The 17784-nt window shown below is 45.6% G+C and overlaps 1 protein-coding gene across 10 annotated transcripts in view; it reads left to right on the top strand.

Moving 5' to 3' along the window:
• ASAP1 (ArfGAP with SH3 domain, ankyrin repeat and PH domain 1) overlaps positions 1-17784 on the top strand; it is a 975348-nt gene that overhangs the window by 593974 nt on the left and 363590 nt on the right. For all 10 annotated transcript variants that reach the window (XM_029592039.1, XM_029592032.1, XM_029592035.1 and 7 more), the window contains one exon: positions 14141-14232. In XM_029592039.1, coding sequence (XP_029447899.1) covers positions 14141-14232 — 92 coding nt within the window. The remainder of the gene's footprint in view (positions 1-14140; positions 14233-17784) is intronic.

Below are 17784 nucleotides of genomic sequence, written 5' to 3'. Positions count from 1 at the left end.
GAAGGGCATCCAGAGACTTTCACAGCTGTGGGAGTGGTTAATAACACGGTATATGGCCCCTTCCATCGTGGTTTGAGGAAGTCTGATTCATCCCAGTCCTTCATCCACACAGAATTTCCGATTTGGAATGGATGAGTCGGTGTTAGCCAGACTAGTGGTTCAATGTCGCATGTATAGTTCTGGATAGCGATGACTGTGTTATGTAGTCCTTTAAGTTGGTTACTAAGAGACAGCTCTCCTTGTATCTGCAGCGACTCAGGAAAAGATGGAAGGGGCGGAGGTCTTGCATACATCATTTCATAAGGTGTTAGACCAGACTTTCTTGGACTACATCGGATATGTAGTAAAGCTAATGGTAGGATGTCTGGCCATTTAGTCTTTGTTTCTTGGCACAGTTTAGCCATCTGATTTTTCAGAGTTCTGTTAGCTCGTTCAACAGCACCGCTGCTCTGGGGTCTCCACGCACAGTGTAGATGCCATCTAACACCCAGAATTCGGCTTAATTGTTGTGTAATTTCGCTGGTGAAAGCTGGTCCATTGTCTGAATTTATTTGCCTTGGTAATCCGTATCGTGGTAAGATTTGATGAAGAAGCAAAGACACTACCTCCTTGGCAGTTTCAGTTCGTGTAGGTATGGCTTCGATCCATCCAGTATAAGTACAGACGGCTACCAGCATTGCTTTGTATCCTTTTGAGGGAGTCATGTGGGTGAAGTCGATTTGACAAACTTGAAATGGTGTAGTTCCTCGTAGGATATGTCCGGGGGCAGGACCAGGTCCATTCCTGGGATTGTTTCTTGCACATGTGACACATTGATTAATTGCATGTTTAGTCAACTGAGTGATTCGGTTGATGTAATACGTTTTCCCCAATAGTTTCGTTAAGGCATCTCGACCAAGATGGGTTTTGTTGTGGGCTTCCTTGACAATAGTCCAAGCTAATGCTTCAGGTATCCATACTCGATCATCTTGCATAATCCACCAACCATTTTGCTGGTGAAATTGCTCAGTCTGTGCCCAATCATTTTCTTCCATAGAATAGGCAGGGATTTCAGTTGGGAATTGTAAAAGTGGACACGTTGTAGCTGGGATGTGTGATAAATGTGCACGTGCTGCTTCTTTCGCTGTTTTGTCTGCCCACTGGTTTCCTTTCGCGATGGGATCTGATTTCCCTGTGTGGGCTTTACAATGCATAACAGCTACCTTTTTCGGTGCCCATACGGCATTTAATAATTGGTGTATCTCGGATGCATTAGTTAGTTGCTTCCCTTCAGCAGTTAGAAATCCTCGTTCCTTGTATAAGGCTCCATGTACTTGGATGATAAGGAAAGCATATTTAGAATCAGTATAGATGTTTACAATTTTTCCTCCTGCTAACTGTACAGCTCGAGTGAGAGCGATTAGCTCAGCCTTTTGCGCTGATGTCCCCGGGGGTAGAGGCTCAGCTTCGATGATGTCATCTTCAGAAACCACGGCATAGCCAGCGACCCGAAGTCCATTTATAACCTGGCTACTCCCATCAGTGAATAAAGTCCATGCTCCCTGCCAGGGCTGGTCGCGTAGATCAGGTCGGCTGGAATGTACTGTAGCCATGATTTCCTCACATTTATGAGTAACTGGAATGGGAATTGGGAGTAAGGTTGCAGGATTCAAATTCTTACTGTCTTGTATTTGAATTTCTGGAGTTTCACATAACAGAGCTTGATACTTTACAAGACGTGAATTAGTCATCCATTTTGGTCCATGGGTTTCTAGCAGTCCTTGAATGGTGTGGGGAGTTGTTACGTTCAGAGTTTGACCAAAAGTTAATTTGACTGCTTCTGGAATTAGTAAGCATGCAGCCGCAATGCTTCGAAGACAACCTGGCCATCCTTTTGCAACGTTGTCCATTCCCTTTGACAGATATGCAACAGGTCGTTCCCACGAGCCTAGAGTTTGAGTCAATACCCCAATGGCCATTCCTTTCTTCTCATCGACGTATAGATGAAATGATTTCATTACATCTGGCAATCCTAGAGCAGGGGGTTCAATCAAGGCGTCTTTCAGTTGATGTAAGCTTGCTAGCTCATGTCCTTCCCATTGAAAAGGTTGAGACTCTGATTCTTTACCCCGCAACTTGTCGTACAGGGGTTGGGCAATAACTGCATAATTAGCAATCCACAGTCTACAGTATCCTGCAGCTCCAAGGAACGCTCGGAGCTCTTTCTTGCAAGTGGGTACAGGTTGACCTCGTATTGAACTAGGACGAGAGATTCCAAGACAACGAGTGTCTTCACGGATTTGGAAGCCCAAATATTCCACTTCCAATTCACAAATTTGCGCCTTCTTTTTACTTGCACGGTATCCTTTGGAGTACAACGTCTTTAGCAAGTGGAGGGTGGCTACTGCACATTCAAGATACGTTTCTCGAAACAACAGAAGGTCATCCACATACTGTATCACTGGCCCATACATGACTTGGTACATCTTCAAGTCTTTTGCCAGTTGCTCACCAAACAACGTAGGTGAGTGCTTGAACCCTTGAGGCAAGCAAGTCCATGTGTACTGCTGCTTTATTCCAGTGTGCGCATTTTCCCATGTGAAGGCAAAAATCTTCTGACATTCCTCCGCTACCGGAACGGAGAAGAAAGCATCTTTGAGATCAATGACACTGTACCACTTTGACACAGGAGAGACTTGAGCCAAGATTGAATATGGATTTGGTACGAGGGCTACTAGATCTGCTACTTGATTGTTTACTCTCCTCAAATCTTGTACTGGCCGATAATCATTAGATCCAGGTTTCTTTACGGGTAACAAAGGGGTGTTCCACGCAGATCGGATTCGCCGGAGAATTCCCAAATCATACAGTCTCTGCAGATGTATCTGGATTCCTTGCCTGGCCATATATGGAATGGGGTATTGAGGTTGATTGATCACCTGTGCATTCTGTTTCATCTCGATCCAAATAGGGGTAGCATTGACGGCTATTCCTCCCGGGTTCTGTTCGGACCACACTTTAGGCACGCTATCCATTAGCTGTCTTCGTTTTTCGTTGAGAAGGGTGTTATCTTTATATCGATGTTCAGTGATTTGCTCAACTATGGGGAGATGTAGTCTCCATTCCTCCTGGAGTGGACAAATGAGAGAGACTGGATTATCAGCGAAAGATGCCTTGATTTCACCAGTGGACTCGAATTGTAAATTAGCTCTTAATTTACAAAGAAGGTCTCTCCCTATGAGTGGTACTGGGCATCCCGGGACATAAAGGAATTGGTGGGACACTAATTGTCCTCCCACTCGAACCTGTCGTTTCTGGAGAAAGGGAGCAATTAGTGGTTTTCCAGAGGCCCCAACTATAGAGATGTTCTTTGAACATAAGAACATAAGAAAATGCCATACTGGGTCAGACCAAGGGTCCATCAAGCCCAGCATCCTGTTTCCAACAGTGGCCAATCCAGGCCATAAGAACCTGGCAAGTACCCAAAAACTAAGTCTATTCCATGTAACCATTGCTAATGGCAATGGCTATTCTCTAAGGGGCGGATTTTAAAAGGAGCGCGAATAGCCTACTTTTGTTTGTGCTCCAGGCGCAAACAAAAGTACGCTGGATTTTAGTAGATACGCGTGGAGCCGCGCGTATCTGCTAAAAACCTGGATCGGCGCTCGCAAGGCTATGGATTTTGTATAGCCGGCGCGCGCCGAGCTGCGCAGCCTACCCCCGTTCCCTCCAAGGCCGCTCCGAAATCGGAGCGGCCTCGGAGGGAACTTTCCTTTGCCCTCCCCTCACCTTCCCCTCCCTTCCCCTACCTAACCCACCCGCCCGGCCCTGTCTAAACCCCCCCCTTACCTTTGTCGGGGGATTTACGCCTCCCTCTGGGAGGCGTAAATCCCCGCGCGTCAGCGGGCCTCCTGCGCGCCGGGACGCAACCTGGGGGCGGGTCCGGAGGGCGCGGCCACGCCCCCGGGCCGCCCCGGGCCGTAGCCACGCCCCCGGGCCCGCCCCCGGAACGCTCCCGACACGCCCCGAAAACGCCACGCGGTTCGGACACGCCCCCCGACACGCCCCCTCCGAAAACCCCGGGACTTACGCGAGTCCCGGGGCTCTGCGCGCGCCGGTAGGCCTATGTAAAATAGGCTTACCGGCGAGCAGGGCTCTGAAAATCCGCCCCTAAGTGAACTTAATAGCAGGTAATGGACTTCTCCTCCAAGAACTTATCCAATCCTTTTTTAAACACAGCTATACTAACTGCACGAACCACATTCTCTGGCAACAAATTCCAGAGTTTAATTGTGCGTTGAGCAAAAAAGAACTTTCTCCGATTAGTTTTAAATGTGCCCCATGCTAACTTCATGGAGTGTCCCCTAGTCTTTCTACTATCCGAAAGAGTAAATAACCGATTCACATCTACCCGTTCTAGACCTCTCATGATTTTAAACACCTCTATCATATCCCCCCTCAGTCGTCTCTTCTCCAAGCTGAAAAGTCCTAACCTCTTTAGTCTTTCCTCATAGGGGAGTTGTTCCATTCCCCTTATCATTTTGGTAGCCCTTCTCTGTACCTTCTCCATCGCAATTATATCTTTTTTGAGATGCGGCGACCAGAATTGTACACAGTATTCAAGGTGCGGTCTCACCATGGAGCGATACAGAGGCATTATGACATTTTCCGTTTTATTCATCATTCCTTTTCCAATAATTCCCAACATTCTGTTTGCTTTTTTGACTGCCGCAGCACACTGAACCGACGATTTCAATGTGTTATCCACTATGACACCTAGATCTCTTTCTTCGGCTGTAGCACCTAATATGGAACCCAACATCGTGTAATTATAGCATGGGTTATTTTTCCCTATATGCATCACCTTGCACTTATCCACATTAAATTTCATCTGCCATTTGGATGCCCAATTTTCCAGTCTCTCAAGGTCTTCCTGCAATTTATCACAATCTGCTTGTGATTTAACTACTCTGAACAATTTTGTGTCATCTGCAAATTTGATTATCTCACTCGTCGTATTTCTTTCCAGATCATTTATAAATATATTGAACAGTAAGGGTCCCAATACAGATCCTTGAGGCACTCCACTGGGCGTGGTGATAGCGGTGGTCATTACAGATCTTTGCGCCCCCGTGTCTAGCAATCCTTTGAATGTTTCAGTCCCTACTTTTATTTCCACCAAAGGATCAAGGGGAAGGTTTCTCTTGTCTAGTCATGCTTCACTGTCTTCGCCGGAAGTTTCACCTACGGCCATCTGCCATTCCGCTTCTTTAGTTTTGGACGGAGTATATCCTTCCTGTTTCGCTTGCAGGGCCTCCGGGCACTCAGACTTCCAGTGTCCTTCTTGTCTACAAAATGCACATTGATTGGTTCCTAACGGCATTCTTCCACCTCTAAACGATCCTCCTCTATTTGCTCGTCCTCTTGGCGGCCCTCTAGAGGGCGCTCTGCCTCTTCCTCGGGGTCCAGTATATCCTTGATAGTGCCTGGACGAATTCCCGAAATTAGTTTCTTCCAACGCTGCGGCTAACAGACTGACACTTTCTCTTAACTTTCTTTCTTTTCCTTCTTGTCTCCGTCCGGTTCTCGGTTTACATAGACTTTATCAGCCATGGCTTTTAATTGGCTGATAGTCATTCCCTCAAATCCTTCCGATTTCTGTAACTTCCGGCAAATGTCTGGACAGGATTGTCCGACGAAGCTCATCACTATGATGGATTGATTTTTGGAGTCCTCTGGATCAAATGGACTGTATTGTCGGTATGCGTCCATCAACCGCTCCAAAAGGTTTCCGGGGGTCTCATCTCTCCTTTGTACTACATCTTGGATTTTTCCCATGTTCACAACTTTCTTCTTCCCTTTCTTTAAAGCTTCAAGAAACGCGGTTTGATAAGCAGCGATGCGCTCACGCCCTGCTGCGGTCTGGAAATCCCAGTTGGGATCGGCAACCGGGGCTTGTTCTTTCACTGCTTCATCAGGATGACCATCTGACCCAGCTCCTAATCGAGCTGCCTCTTCCAGATTTAATTGAATTTGTCGACGTTCTTCAGTGGTGAAAAGAATGGAGGCTAGATGCCGAATGTCAGCCCAGTTGGGGTTATGGGCTGCAAAAATTCCTCGTAAGAAATCTATCATCTGATCTGGTTTATCAGCGTAAGAAGGGCCAAGTTGTTTCCAGTTAAAGAGATCACTGGATGTAAAAGGTATGTAGGTAAATAACTTTATTGTTTGCGTAGTGCGATATTCGTTTTCTTCAGTCGGGACCACGGGAACTACAGTGGATGTTTCCCTGATTGGTAGTTGCAAACTTGTGGCTTGGGTTTTACTGCGAGTGCCGTCTGCCACGGACGACTCGCCGCCGTCTTCAACTTTTGATGCCGCCGCTTCAAGCCGTACTTCGGGAGTCGGTGCTATTCTAGGATCAGCTTGTGCATTGGCGGGGGCTGAGGGACCAGGTGGCGCAGGATACAATTGAGGACAACTAGGGGCATATGGTGGCGGCAAGAGATGTTCCGCATCGGACAGTACTGCGGGCGGCAGGGGTTTAATTTTTTTTTCTTGAGTCTGTGAATTCCCTTGCACTACAAATATGGCTGCCGCAGATGACGCTTGATCTTTGATTCCCAATATGGCCGCCTGTCCCTTTCTCTTCCGGTTTGGGGACTTCCGGTCACCCATTTTGTGCACCTGAGCTACCATTACGAGGGCGGCTCCCTCCACTAACTTCTTTGCCCATGACGGAGGATTCTCAATGACTGCAATCCAAGCAGTTATGTACGGTATATCCTCAGGGCAACCCAGATTCCCTTCTTTCAGAGCTATATTCAGGACCCTTGTGGCCGTTTGGAAATTGAAAGTTCCTGCCGGAGGCCAATTTACACACAAACTAGGCCACCTATGGGTACATCGCTGAATCATTCCGGGTTTTGTACATTTTCGTCTGTCGAACACTTCACTATAGTGCTTCGTCATGACTTTTAGTGGAGTTGAATAGCCCCCTCCCATTAGGATAGAATCACAGACAAAGGAGGGAAGGGAAGACGGATAGGTAAGGGGTCCGTATCCGTCAGACACAAAAGGGTCACAATCGCCCCGACTAGAACGCGGTCGCCCGGTCTAGAACTGCGAGGCCATTCACTCTCTTTCACACAACAAGAAACCTATTCCCGCTATTATATACTTCACTTATAATTTTTCCTCTTATGCGCGTGGCCTTCGGAACAGAATTCCTACTAAAACACTGCGCGGGGTGTGATCAAAGCCCCCTCGGTCCGCTCGGGGATGGACCGGTTATTTCCTTATCTACTCTTTACTCCTTCCACTGTTCCCATAATACTTGCCTGCAGGGGTCTTCCGATCGTCACGAAAGCCTTCTTCCCGGATCACCAGCCCAGAGGTCTCAGAAGAATTTCTGTGGAACGGTCCCCTCAGAAACCTGATCGCTGAACTCAGCGGTGGCCACTCACCAGGTACGTCTGGGGGATCGCTCCGCCACCAAACTACCGGACCCACTGGGGGGCTAAAATAGCGTCCCCGGTACCTCCTGGCTGGCTCGCCAAATGTAACCGTCTCTAAAAGTCAGTAAGGAGGTCCAGACAACTGATCCGTAAAGATAGACTTTTATTGCCAGCAAGATGCAGCTAAGACAAAGGCTTAGTACAACTGCATGCCACGCCCCCTTAGGAGCAAACTTTTATGCACTTTACAACTCTTATCTTTCACACATGTGTTCTGGTTTTTGTTGAACAAACAATTTACAAACTGCTGAACAAGCATTAGCTAGCGTGGTCCTCTAGTAGGTGTAGCTTATGATCAGACTATTGTTTCGTCATTTAATTGACGTGTTAGACATTTTATAGCGGCGATCGTATTAATACAATACAAATTATTATTCCAAAATGGAGTCACGTTACACTAAATGTTAGTGCGTAACTGCGTCACTACGCATTATGTGCCGTTTGCGTTGCAAATATTAGTACATTAAAAATGGCTGTGCGTTTCACTGCTGGCATGGTTAGACGAGAGGCTTTTCAGTTGCTCAGTCTTCAGAGGTTCACGAAATTGAACTCCTTCACTAATGCCCTTTTATGTCTTCCCAATCATGCTTGAATTATGCTATTGTTTTGGCTATTATAACTTCCCCTGGCGATCACTTATTCACTGAGAGGGTGAAAACATTTTCATATTCCTTTTGATCTTTTCTGCCCTCAGCTTAATATGAAGAGTACTTGTCTTTAAGCTTTTTCTCCAATGGGAAATATTTATTTATATTGCATTCCTGAACATACCCAGATCAGTCCAGACAAGTGGGTTTTATTCATCCCTACCAGCAGATGGAAGTAGAAAACAAAACTTTGAGCACTGCCACATATACGAGAGTGCCACCTGCAGTCCATCAGTATTTCTCTACCTCCAGTATATGGTAGAGGTGCTAACCCTACAGTACTGACTGACTGGATATTTTAAGGAAAATTGCTCCCCGAGGTGACAAGCTCCTGCAGAAGGGTCATCCCTCGGGTTGAGCCGGGACCCCTGACAGCCAATGGTCTGGTTCCCTCGGTGGGCCCGAAGCCCCTCCGCCAGCCCAGGACAGGGAAGTATCCTTACTTTTATTTTTGTGCTTTCCTGTGTGTCTGGGCCTTTAAATCTTTGTTGTAAAAAAAAAAAAAGTCACCAGTAGCTATCTGCTTTTGCAACAGCAGAAGCATGTGGCAGGCTGTGCGGCCTAGCAGGCTGAATGCATCAGCAGAAGCATGCAGCAGGCTATGAGGCCTGGTAGGCTGAAATCCTCTGTGAGATCAGATGCAGGCCGGGCAGTAAGTGGGTGGATCGGGGGATCATTCGGAGGAGGGTGGTTCCGGTCGGGGCAGATTCACTTCGGTGGGGGCTGGCTGTACTCCCGAACAAGGTACATGGTTTTCAGTCGTGGTAGCGGCCTGTTCACCGCGCCAGCGGGAAATTCTTGGGGCAGTGCACCCTCTTCAGTGTTTGACAGTTGCCGCGTGATGCGCCCCTCCCCCTCGCGATCCAGGCCACGTGAAAGCGCAGTAAGCATAGGATTGCCTGGATTTTTATTTTGCCTTGTTTTATTTCTTGGTGCTTGTTATGACAGACAAGCAGCTCAGAAAGACCTGCAGGGCTTGTGGTAGCCCGTCAGTCGGCCTGAATGACCTCCTCCTCTGCACGGAGTGTGCTGGAGGGGGGGGTCTAAAAGGCAAGCAAAGCCGCAGAGGTGGCACTGGGATCATAGGAAGTGGCTATGGCTGCAGAAACGGAGCTGGATAGGGGGCTTCTCCCCGGGAGTCTGGGGGGTTCCCACTGCTCCTGTCTCCCATGGTTTGACCTGGGGACAAAGGTCCAGATGTCTCGGGCCCTAGCAACCCCAAGTGCCCTTTGGGGGCCCCGGGGGGGCTTTCACCCAAATTCGTACTTTTACTGCACGAGGCCTTCCTGGTTAGGCAGGCAGGTAAGTGCTGTGTCACAGAAGGCCCGTCGGGTTTGGCAAAGCAGGGGAAGGTCCCCTCGCGAACTCTGCCTCCCGAGGGACAACTAACACGATGGGAATCGGACTCAGACTCGTCCGAATCTTCCAAGCAGGAGGATGAAGTCTCCTCTGAGGCCAATCAGGATGGGGACCCAATTGGGGGTCCCCCTCTGGACCCAGGGGACTCAAACTGAACAGGTGACCTTGGAGAGTCCAGAGGCTGAAGGCAATGGTCCGCGGGTGATCCAGCTTTTTAAGAGAGAGGTGCTTCACCTGATTATACCTCAGGTGTTGGGGGAGCTGGGAATTAAGCTCACCCTGGAGGATTCAGTTGCTGAAGGGGTTAATCTGGTTCTGGGTGGCCTATGCCCCCCTCCCCCCTCCCCAGTGCTTTCCCAATTCCTAAGAAAATCCAGAAATTGATCAACCGAGAGTGGGATTCCCCGATTCGGGTCTGCAAGTTGGCAGAGCGATGTCCAAGCTTTATCTGCTTCTGCAGGACCATCTGGACATTTCCTGTTGTGTAGCCAGATGGACTCAGAACAAATGGGTATAGTATGCTCGTGCTAGCAGTTGGAGACGGATCTGACGTCAGCACAGGTGTATATATACCCCCACAGGAAGCGTAGCAACTTAGTAATTTCCGTCTCCAAAGCAGTTTGGAGAGCCTGCACGCTCGCTGAGCGTGTTTCCAAATCTACTTTCTACTTTATTTTTACTAAATTTTCTACAGCACCATCGAGCCCCGCACTCCTGCGGTGATACCCTAAGGTCCCTCCCCCAGTTGAGTTTCCCGGGGTGATTTCCGTGATCCCCCGGAGGTCTAAGTCCTCGGTCCGGTGGCCGAATCGCGGCAGGGACGTAGCCCCCGGGCTAGGCTCGGGCGTGGCGAGCGAGGCGCCTCGGTCCCGGCGTGGACGAGGCAGCGGGTGCATATCCTCAAACGCGGCGGTGAAGGTACTTGCCCTCTCCCCCCGCAGCCGGAGACCGCCCGGGTTCCAGCCGGGAAGCGCCGAGGATCAGGTAAGGCGTACATCTCTTACTTTTGGGTCTCCGAGGAACCGAGGATCGGCGGCGTGGCACGCCGTGGAGGGCGCCATTTTGTGGCCTTGTTCAGGTATTGAGCACCCGTGATAGGCGCATGTCTATGACTAAGCCGCATATTGCTGAGAGCATATTGCATATCATCGAGCGTATATTGCTAAGCCGCATATTGCTGAGAGCATATTGCATATCATTGAGCGTATATTGCCAAGCCGCATATTGCTGAGAGCATACTGCATATCATTGAGCATATATTGCTAAGACGCATATTGCCGTGAGCATATTGCATATCATTGAGCGTATATTGCTAAGCCGCATATTGCCGAGAGCACATTGCTTATTGTGCAGCGTACATTGCTAAGCCGCCCATTGCTGAGAGCTTATTGGATATCATTGGGTGTATATTGCTGCCGCATATTATTGTGCGTCTGTTCTGTTAAGCGTATATTGCTGCCGCATATTATTGTGCGTCTGTTCTGTTAAGCGTATATTGCTGCCGCATAATTATTGAGCATCTGTTCTGTTAAGCGTATATTGCTGCCGCGTATTATTGGGCGCCGGTTCTGTGCAGCGAATATAGCTGCCGCATATTATTGAGCGCCTGTTGTATTAAGCGTGTATAGCTGCCGCATATTATTATTATTATGCGCCTGTTATATTAAGTGTCTATTGCTGCCGTTTTTCATTAAGCGCATATTTTTCAGTGGAACAGAACGCCTCAGCGTCTTCAGTAGGGGCACCTCCTGCCTCTGAAGTTTTAACCTTCTCTTGGTAGTGAGACCGACCGTGTCTGCCTGGGTGTCGAACTGTACACTCAGGTATTCCAGCGATTGGGAAGGCTGTAGCCAGCTCTTGCTGAGGTTGATTACCCAGCCCAAGCTTTCCAGAAGGGCGATCACTCTGTCGGTTGTCCGATGGCTCTCCTCTCGTGATTTCGCCCTGATCAGCCAATCGTCTAAGTAGGGATGTGCTAAGGAGGGCATGTGCTAGCCACTGGATTACTTCCTGCTATTCCAAGGTGATAGACTTCTTTCAGGCAATCATGCTCAATCAAAAAGGCCCAAGGGCTGCTAGACTGGAGTTGGGACTGCTGTACTATGTTTCTGAAGTTCTCCTCTATATACCAGTCTACTGCATCTCTTCCATATCTGCCACTGAAGCCACCAGACATGTGACTCGTTCTCTGAAAGTCAGGAGCTCTTGCACTGGCTGCACACATGCAACCTCTCACCATGAACATAATCATACATGTGGCACTTGGTGCAAGACTGGATTGCCCCCATCTCACTGTTGGACTTGTTTGCATCTTAATTTTTGCTTAATTAAATTTTTTATAGCTATTTAAGGAGTGGGTATGTTTCAGTCTGAGTTTTGGTATTTTCTTTTATTGGTTGTGTTATATGTTTGTCAATGATCAGCAATGGGACTGAAATTAATTAATTACTAATTTCACAGTTGTTTGTACATTATTCTAAGTCTTTTATTGTCTCTTATTTTGAAAATGTTCTTCCTAATGGGGATAATCCATATATCAAAAATTGTGGTTGGGAATCAAACACCTGTGACTGCCCAGGAACCAGTTCTCATACATTCACAGATCGAGGAGGTGACTTTTGCAAACTCGCAATTATAAACTTAGAATTAAATTCAAATTTTAAAGAACACATAACATTAACTCAAGCTCACATAACATTAACACAAAAATACCTACACAGTAATAGTTCAACCCTTCCTTGAAAGATTTAAATCTTCTTTCCCAGCAAGTCCTACTTACCCACCTGCATATGCAGCTTCTGCTGCCTCCACTCCCTCAGGATAATGGTGTTATCCTCAGAGATTGAGAAAGGGGGAAATGGGTTTGGAGGGAAAAAAGTTCTGTCTTGGCATTTATCACCATTGCAATAAGCTCTGATAAATAGGAGGTTTAAACTTCAGCCTCCAGAAGTAAAATGTAATGGTCATGTCATGGGGTAGCCTTTAAAATAATTTGATGCAATATTTCATGACAGTTGATAATCGAGGCAAAACTTTTTTCTGTACTGTTCAGAACTTTTAAGTAATTATCAACCCATTCTGTGACAAATGATGATGTAATATGTAATTTTGAATTTTATCCTTATTTACCAGTATGCATAGCAGTGATTCTTAACACTAGAGCAGCCACAGTTACTGTGGATAGTAACAGTTATATAAAAGACACACAAGGGACAAGTGTGTTATACCTTATGTTTGTGTGCAGCTCTAGTCGCCCCATCTCAAAAAAGACATAGTGGAAATAGAAAAGGTGAAGAGAAAGGCAGTAAACATAATAAAGGGGATGCAGCAGCTCCCCTGTGAGGAGATCCTGCCTCGGTTAGGGATCTTCAGCTTGAAAAGAGCCTGCTGAGAAAGAATATGATATTGCTTTATAAAATCATGAGTGGGAAGGATTGGGTTAATAACGGACACATTTTTTAACCTCTCAAATAATCAAATACTAAAACAAGGACACACGCCATGAAACTTAACATTTAAAACTTATAAAGAGTACTTTTTCACTCTGCGCAATCATATTATGGAATTTATTGCCAGAAGATAGTGGGAATTAAGATGTTTGGACAAGTTCCTAGAAAAAGGTCCATAAAGCATCCTTCAGATGTAAACCGGCCTGATATGACGCCTGTCATGAAGATCGGTATAGAAAAATGTTAAATAAATAAATAAATAAAATAAAGCATTATTAGCTAGGTGGACTAGGGAAAGTCTCCGCTATTCCTGGGAAGGATTAACAAGAAATAGATCTGCTTTTTGGAATTGAATAAGGACCTTGAGAGACTGAGGGAAATTTAATGTGGACGAGTGCAAAGTGATGCATATTGGAAAGAATAAGCCAAACTATGGGTGCACGATATTGGGTTCTACCCAGGAAACAGATCTTGGAGTCATTGTGGACAGTAACTTTTAAATCCTTGGCTCAGAGCTCAACAGCATTCATGGGAGCAAACAATTTTAATTAGGAAAGAAATGGAAAATAAAATGGAGGCTATCAATGTTTCTGTATCAACCCATGGTATGACTATATGTTCAGTATTGTATGAAGTTCTGTTAATCCTATTTCAAAAAAGATATAGTGGAAATAGAAAAGGGACAGAGAAGAGCAAATCAAATGATAAAGGGATGGGATGGCTTCTCTGTGAGGAAAGGCCAAACAGGTTAGATTTTTTTTTACCCTTTCAAATAAGATTAATGGGCACTCCATAAAGCACATTTGAAACAAACTGGAGAAAGTATTTTTCATTCGGCACACAATGAAACTGGAATTTATTGCCAGACGATATAGTGAAAGAAGTTAGCATAGCATAGTTTAAAAAGGGGTTAGACAAGTTCCTCAAGGAAGAGTCCATATACTACTATTATTAGTTATGTAGATTTGGGAAATCTAGAAGAATTGGCTCTATTCTTTGGGAGAATACCTGGTGTGTCACCTAGATTGTTCACTGTCAGAGAGAGCATGCTGTCCTCAATGGACGATAGTCTTACTCAATATGGCATATCTTATGTTCTTAGTCTGAAAGTATATGCGTTTTCACTATAATATGCACTGAAAAATAGTCTGAAATTTTTCACATCATTTTTCTGGGTTTTTTTTTTCAGCTGGTCAAGAATGTAGGAAACAATAGTTTTAATGAAATTGTGGAAGGGAATTTGCCTAGTCCTTCACCAAAACCCACTCCTTCGAGTGATATGTAAGTGTTTCAAATATTAACTGTGTTCTTGGTTACTATTATTGGATTATGATATACCTCAATAGTTCCCAGATTTAATTCTATCAAGGACCTCTTTGCCATATGATTAATCTTCCTATAACCAACCATAACAACAGAAATGGAAGGTTGTTTGTGGTGCGGGAGGATTGGTGGCTTATAGATTACAAACAGCAAGAAAAATCTTAAACCCTACGGTGTCACAAGGCAAGAGATGGAAGAATGCTATGGTGCATATGGAGAAGGATTACCAGTTTGTAATAATCTAAACAGCTACCAGGTTATTGAGGCTGCTGAGAGCATAGTAGTTAAATTAATCTGTTAGTGTACTGTGTATTAACTAGATGCACTTAGATTTTGAGTCACACATTTTCAACATGTTTTGAAACAAATTAAATGCCATGTATATTACACAAAAACCAGCAATACCTCTGTTTTAATTTATTATATATCCTTGTCTTTGATCTGCTTGTTTCCAATGTTAACATCAAGGAATAGAGTTAATAGTCCTGGGGGAATTCTGCGCTACTGCGGAGTGCAGAATTTGCACAAAATTCCCCCCCTGCGCAGAATTGCCAAATTCTGTGCAGAAAATAGCAGAGGAGACCCCAGCATGCTGCGAATGGAGCGGTCCCGCGTGTGCCGCAGGATGCGCTCTGTTCGCATTGAAGATGAAGGCCGCAGCGTGCTGCTTGCGGCGAAGATGGAAGGACCCCGTGTGCTGCAAATGGAGTGTGCTCCACTTGTGGCAAAGATGGAAGGCCCCAGTGAGATAGAATGTGTGTGTGAGAGGGGGAGGGGAGGGGGAGAGAGAGCAGGAGGATGTGAGAGAGAGCATGGGAGGTAAGAGCGGGGCAGGGGGGATGCTTGAGTGTGGATTTCAGAGAGAGGGAGCCTATATGAGGGGAGGGGGAGTGGGAGAGGGGAAGGGTGAGAGAGAGCAGGAATGAGAGAGAGAGCGGGGGGGGGGGATGCTTGAGTGTGGGTGCCAGAGAGAGGGTAGCCTATATGAGGAGATTGTGAAGGAGTGTGTGTGTGAGAGAGAGATTGGGAGCTCATGTGTATGAAAAAGGGATCGTGTGTATGTGAGGGTGCTAGCTTGTGTGAAGGGATTGTGTATGTGTGAGAGCCTGTGTGAAGGGGTGCGTGAGAGAGAGACATAGGTAGCCTGTGTGAGGATATATGTGTGAGAGAGAAAGGGAGCTTGTGTGGGTGTGTATGCAAGAAAGAGGGTCCTGTATGAGGGGATGTGTGTGTGTGAGAGAGTGAGGGAACCAGTATAAGGGTGTGTGCATGTGTATTAGAGAGAGGGAGCATGTGTGTGAGAGAGGGAGGGACAAGAGGGAGCATGAAAGGGGCAGTACTGAGAATAGGGTCAAACTCTGGGACTGGCAATAGAGTGGAAGGGGTTGAGCCTAGAGGTGGAGGGGAGAGGTACTGGCAGGCGGAGTAGCTGGGGCCTGAGAGGACAAAGTGGCCAGGGGAGTAGGGAGAGCGAGTAGAAGGGATACTCTTACAGTGAATTTCTAGGGAAATTCTGCTCAAAATATTTAAAATTCTGTATCTTTAAGTAATAACTTTTTTCTGTATTAATTTAAAATGTAATTACTTAAAGACTTCAAAATTAATGGTACAACCAGTAAATTTAAACACCTAAAAGGTTTTCTTAGCCAAATATATGTAGGCCCCTTACTTTGAGGGTCTGTATTTATGGCACAGACTCTACTATGGTACAGGGTCACCTTGCTTTAATTTTTAAATTGTGAATCATTTTTGAATTGTGTATAATTTTTTGTTAGGATTTTTTCTTACATTAAAATCACTCAAATCTCAATAAGTCAGTATCAATCATCAATTTTCTCAGTCTCCAAAGGTACAAAGGGGACACTAATACTCATCTACTCCAATCCTGGTAGTTCACCCGACACTATCGTGTTTCGGACACAAACGTCCTGCTTCAGGGGGTATCCTTCAGTATCTCCTTGTGAGAGCGTATTCACGGAGCCTTCTTCAATTTCCTGGCTTGCATCTTCTTCTTAATTTCACAACAGCCCCATTGAGCTGCATCTGCTCTTAGAATGGCATACGCCCGGAGTGATCCTCTTATACCGTCAGAGCCGGAAATTGCTTCGCCGGAAGCCACAGTCTTCTTTCACGTCCGGTTCATTTCTTTTAACAACACACTATACCGTCAGAGCTGGAAATTGCTTCGCCGGAAGCCACAGTCTTCTTTCACGTCCGGTTCATTTCTTTTAAAGACACACTAAGACCACTCTTTCATGGTTTTATTACTTAATGTAAAATATGGGAAACCACAGAAGCTTGTCCACCTCTATCGATCTTACATATAAATTATCACCATTGAAAAAGCCGCGTTCTATAGGATACCCTCGTCAAATGAAGTCTTCTTTCACGTCATCTGTTTTTAAATAACTCCTCCCCTTCATCAATCACATGGACTCCCATCTGAAGTCTTCTTTCACATCATCAATCACATGAGCATTCTTTGTCAAAGTCTTCTTTCACTTCAGCGTTTTATTCCCCGTCATCCATAGCATCCGGATTTGCATAGCTCCTCCCCTTTATCAATCACATAGATGCCCATCTGAAGTCTGCTCGCCATCAGTCACATGGACTATCTTGTCGAAGTCTTCTTTCATGTCAGCTCTTTGTTCCCCATCATCAATAGCATGAACAAAATATTCCCCCATCTACTTGTAATTTCAACAACGATTTCTTTTGCACCAACCTCCTCTAATATCTTCTTCCCGTCGCCAATCCCATGAATCACCTTCTTCACTCCAAACGTATGGGTTCTCTGTTGAAGTCCACTTTTTGTCTCAAATTGCCACAATATGTTGAACCAGGTATCTAACACCCCGGGACGTCATTTATAGATTGATTTCCACTATTTATTTATTTATTTATTTATTTATTTATTTATTTATTTATTTATTTAAAGATTTTTTATATACCGGGGCACGTTAGAAACATCACCTCGGTTCACAATTTAACGTAACATAGCAACAAGCTTTACAATAATTTAAAGTATAGTAACGAGACAGATAACTAAATCAACTTGAGAAGAATGGTTAAATAAATAATTCGAGAGTAGAAATGGTTAAATAAATAACTCTAAAGGAGAGCATAGGAAGAGGGAAATTTTAACTATTAACAGGGTGGCAGGATGTAGACGGTGTAGAGGGAAGAGGGGAGGGTGGTAGGAGTGGGAGCCGGGATGTATGAGGAGGCGGGGATGAGAAGAGGGGGGGTCGGGGAATTATTAAGAAGTGGAGAGGCGTGTCAGTCTAAAAGGGCGTGTCTTTGGAGTTTCCACTACTCTTCGTGGTGGTTTAGAACACATCTGCGTGTCGCAACCCTTCTGTATCTTTATCTCAATGACTTTCCTTCATTCCTTCCCAATCATCGGAACTGTTCATTCAAAAAGTACTAGATGAGCGAGTACCAGTTGACCTTCTCCTTTAGTCCTGCCGGATCAACAGTATTTAACCAATAGATCCAAAATTGCTCACG

Source organism: Rhinatrema bivittatum, chromosome 2, assembly GCF_901001135.1.
Source record: "Rhinatrema bivittatum chromosome 2, aRhiBiv1.1, whole genome shotgun sequence".
Lineage (NCBI taxonomy): Eukaryota > Metazoa > Chordata > Amphibia > Gymnophiona > Rhinatrematidae > Rhinatrema > Rhinatrema bivittatum.
Note: the sequence above shows the minus strand (reverse complement) of the source record. Positions and strands in the feature narration are given on the sequence as shown.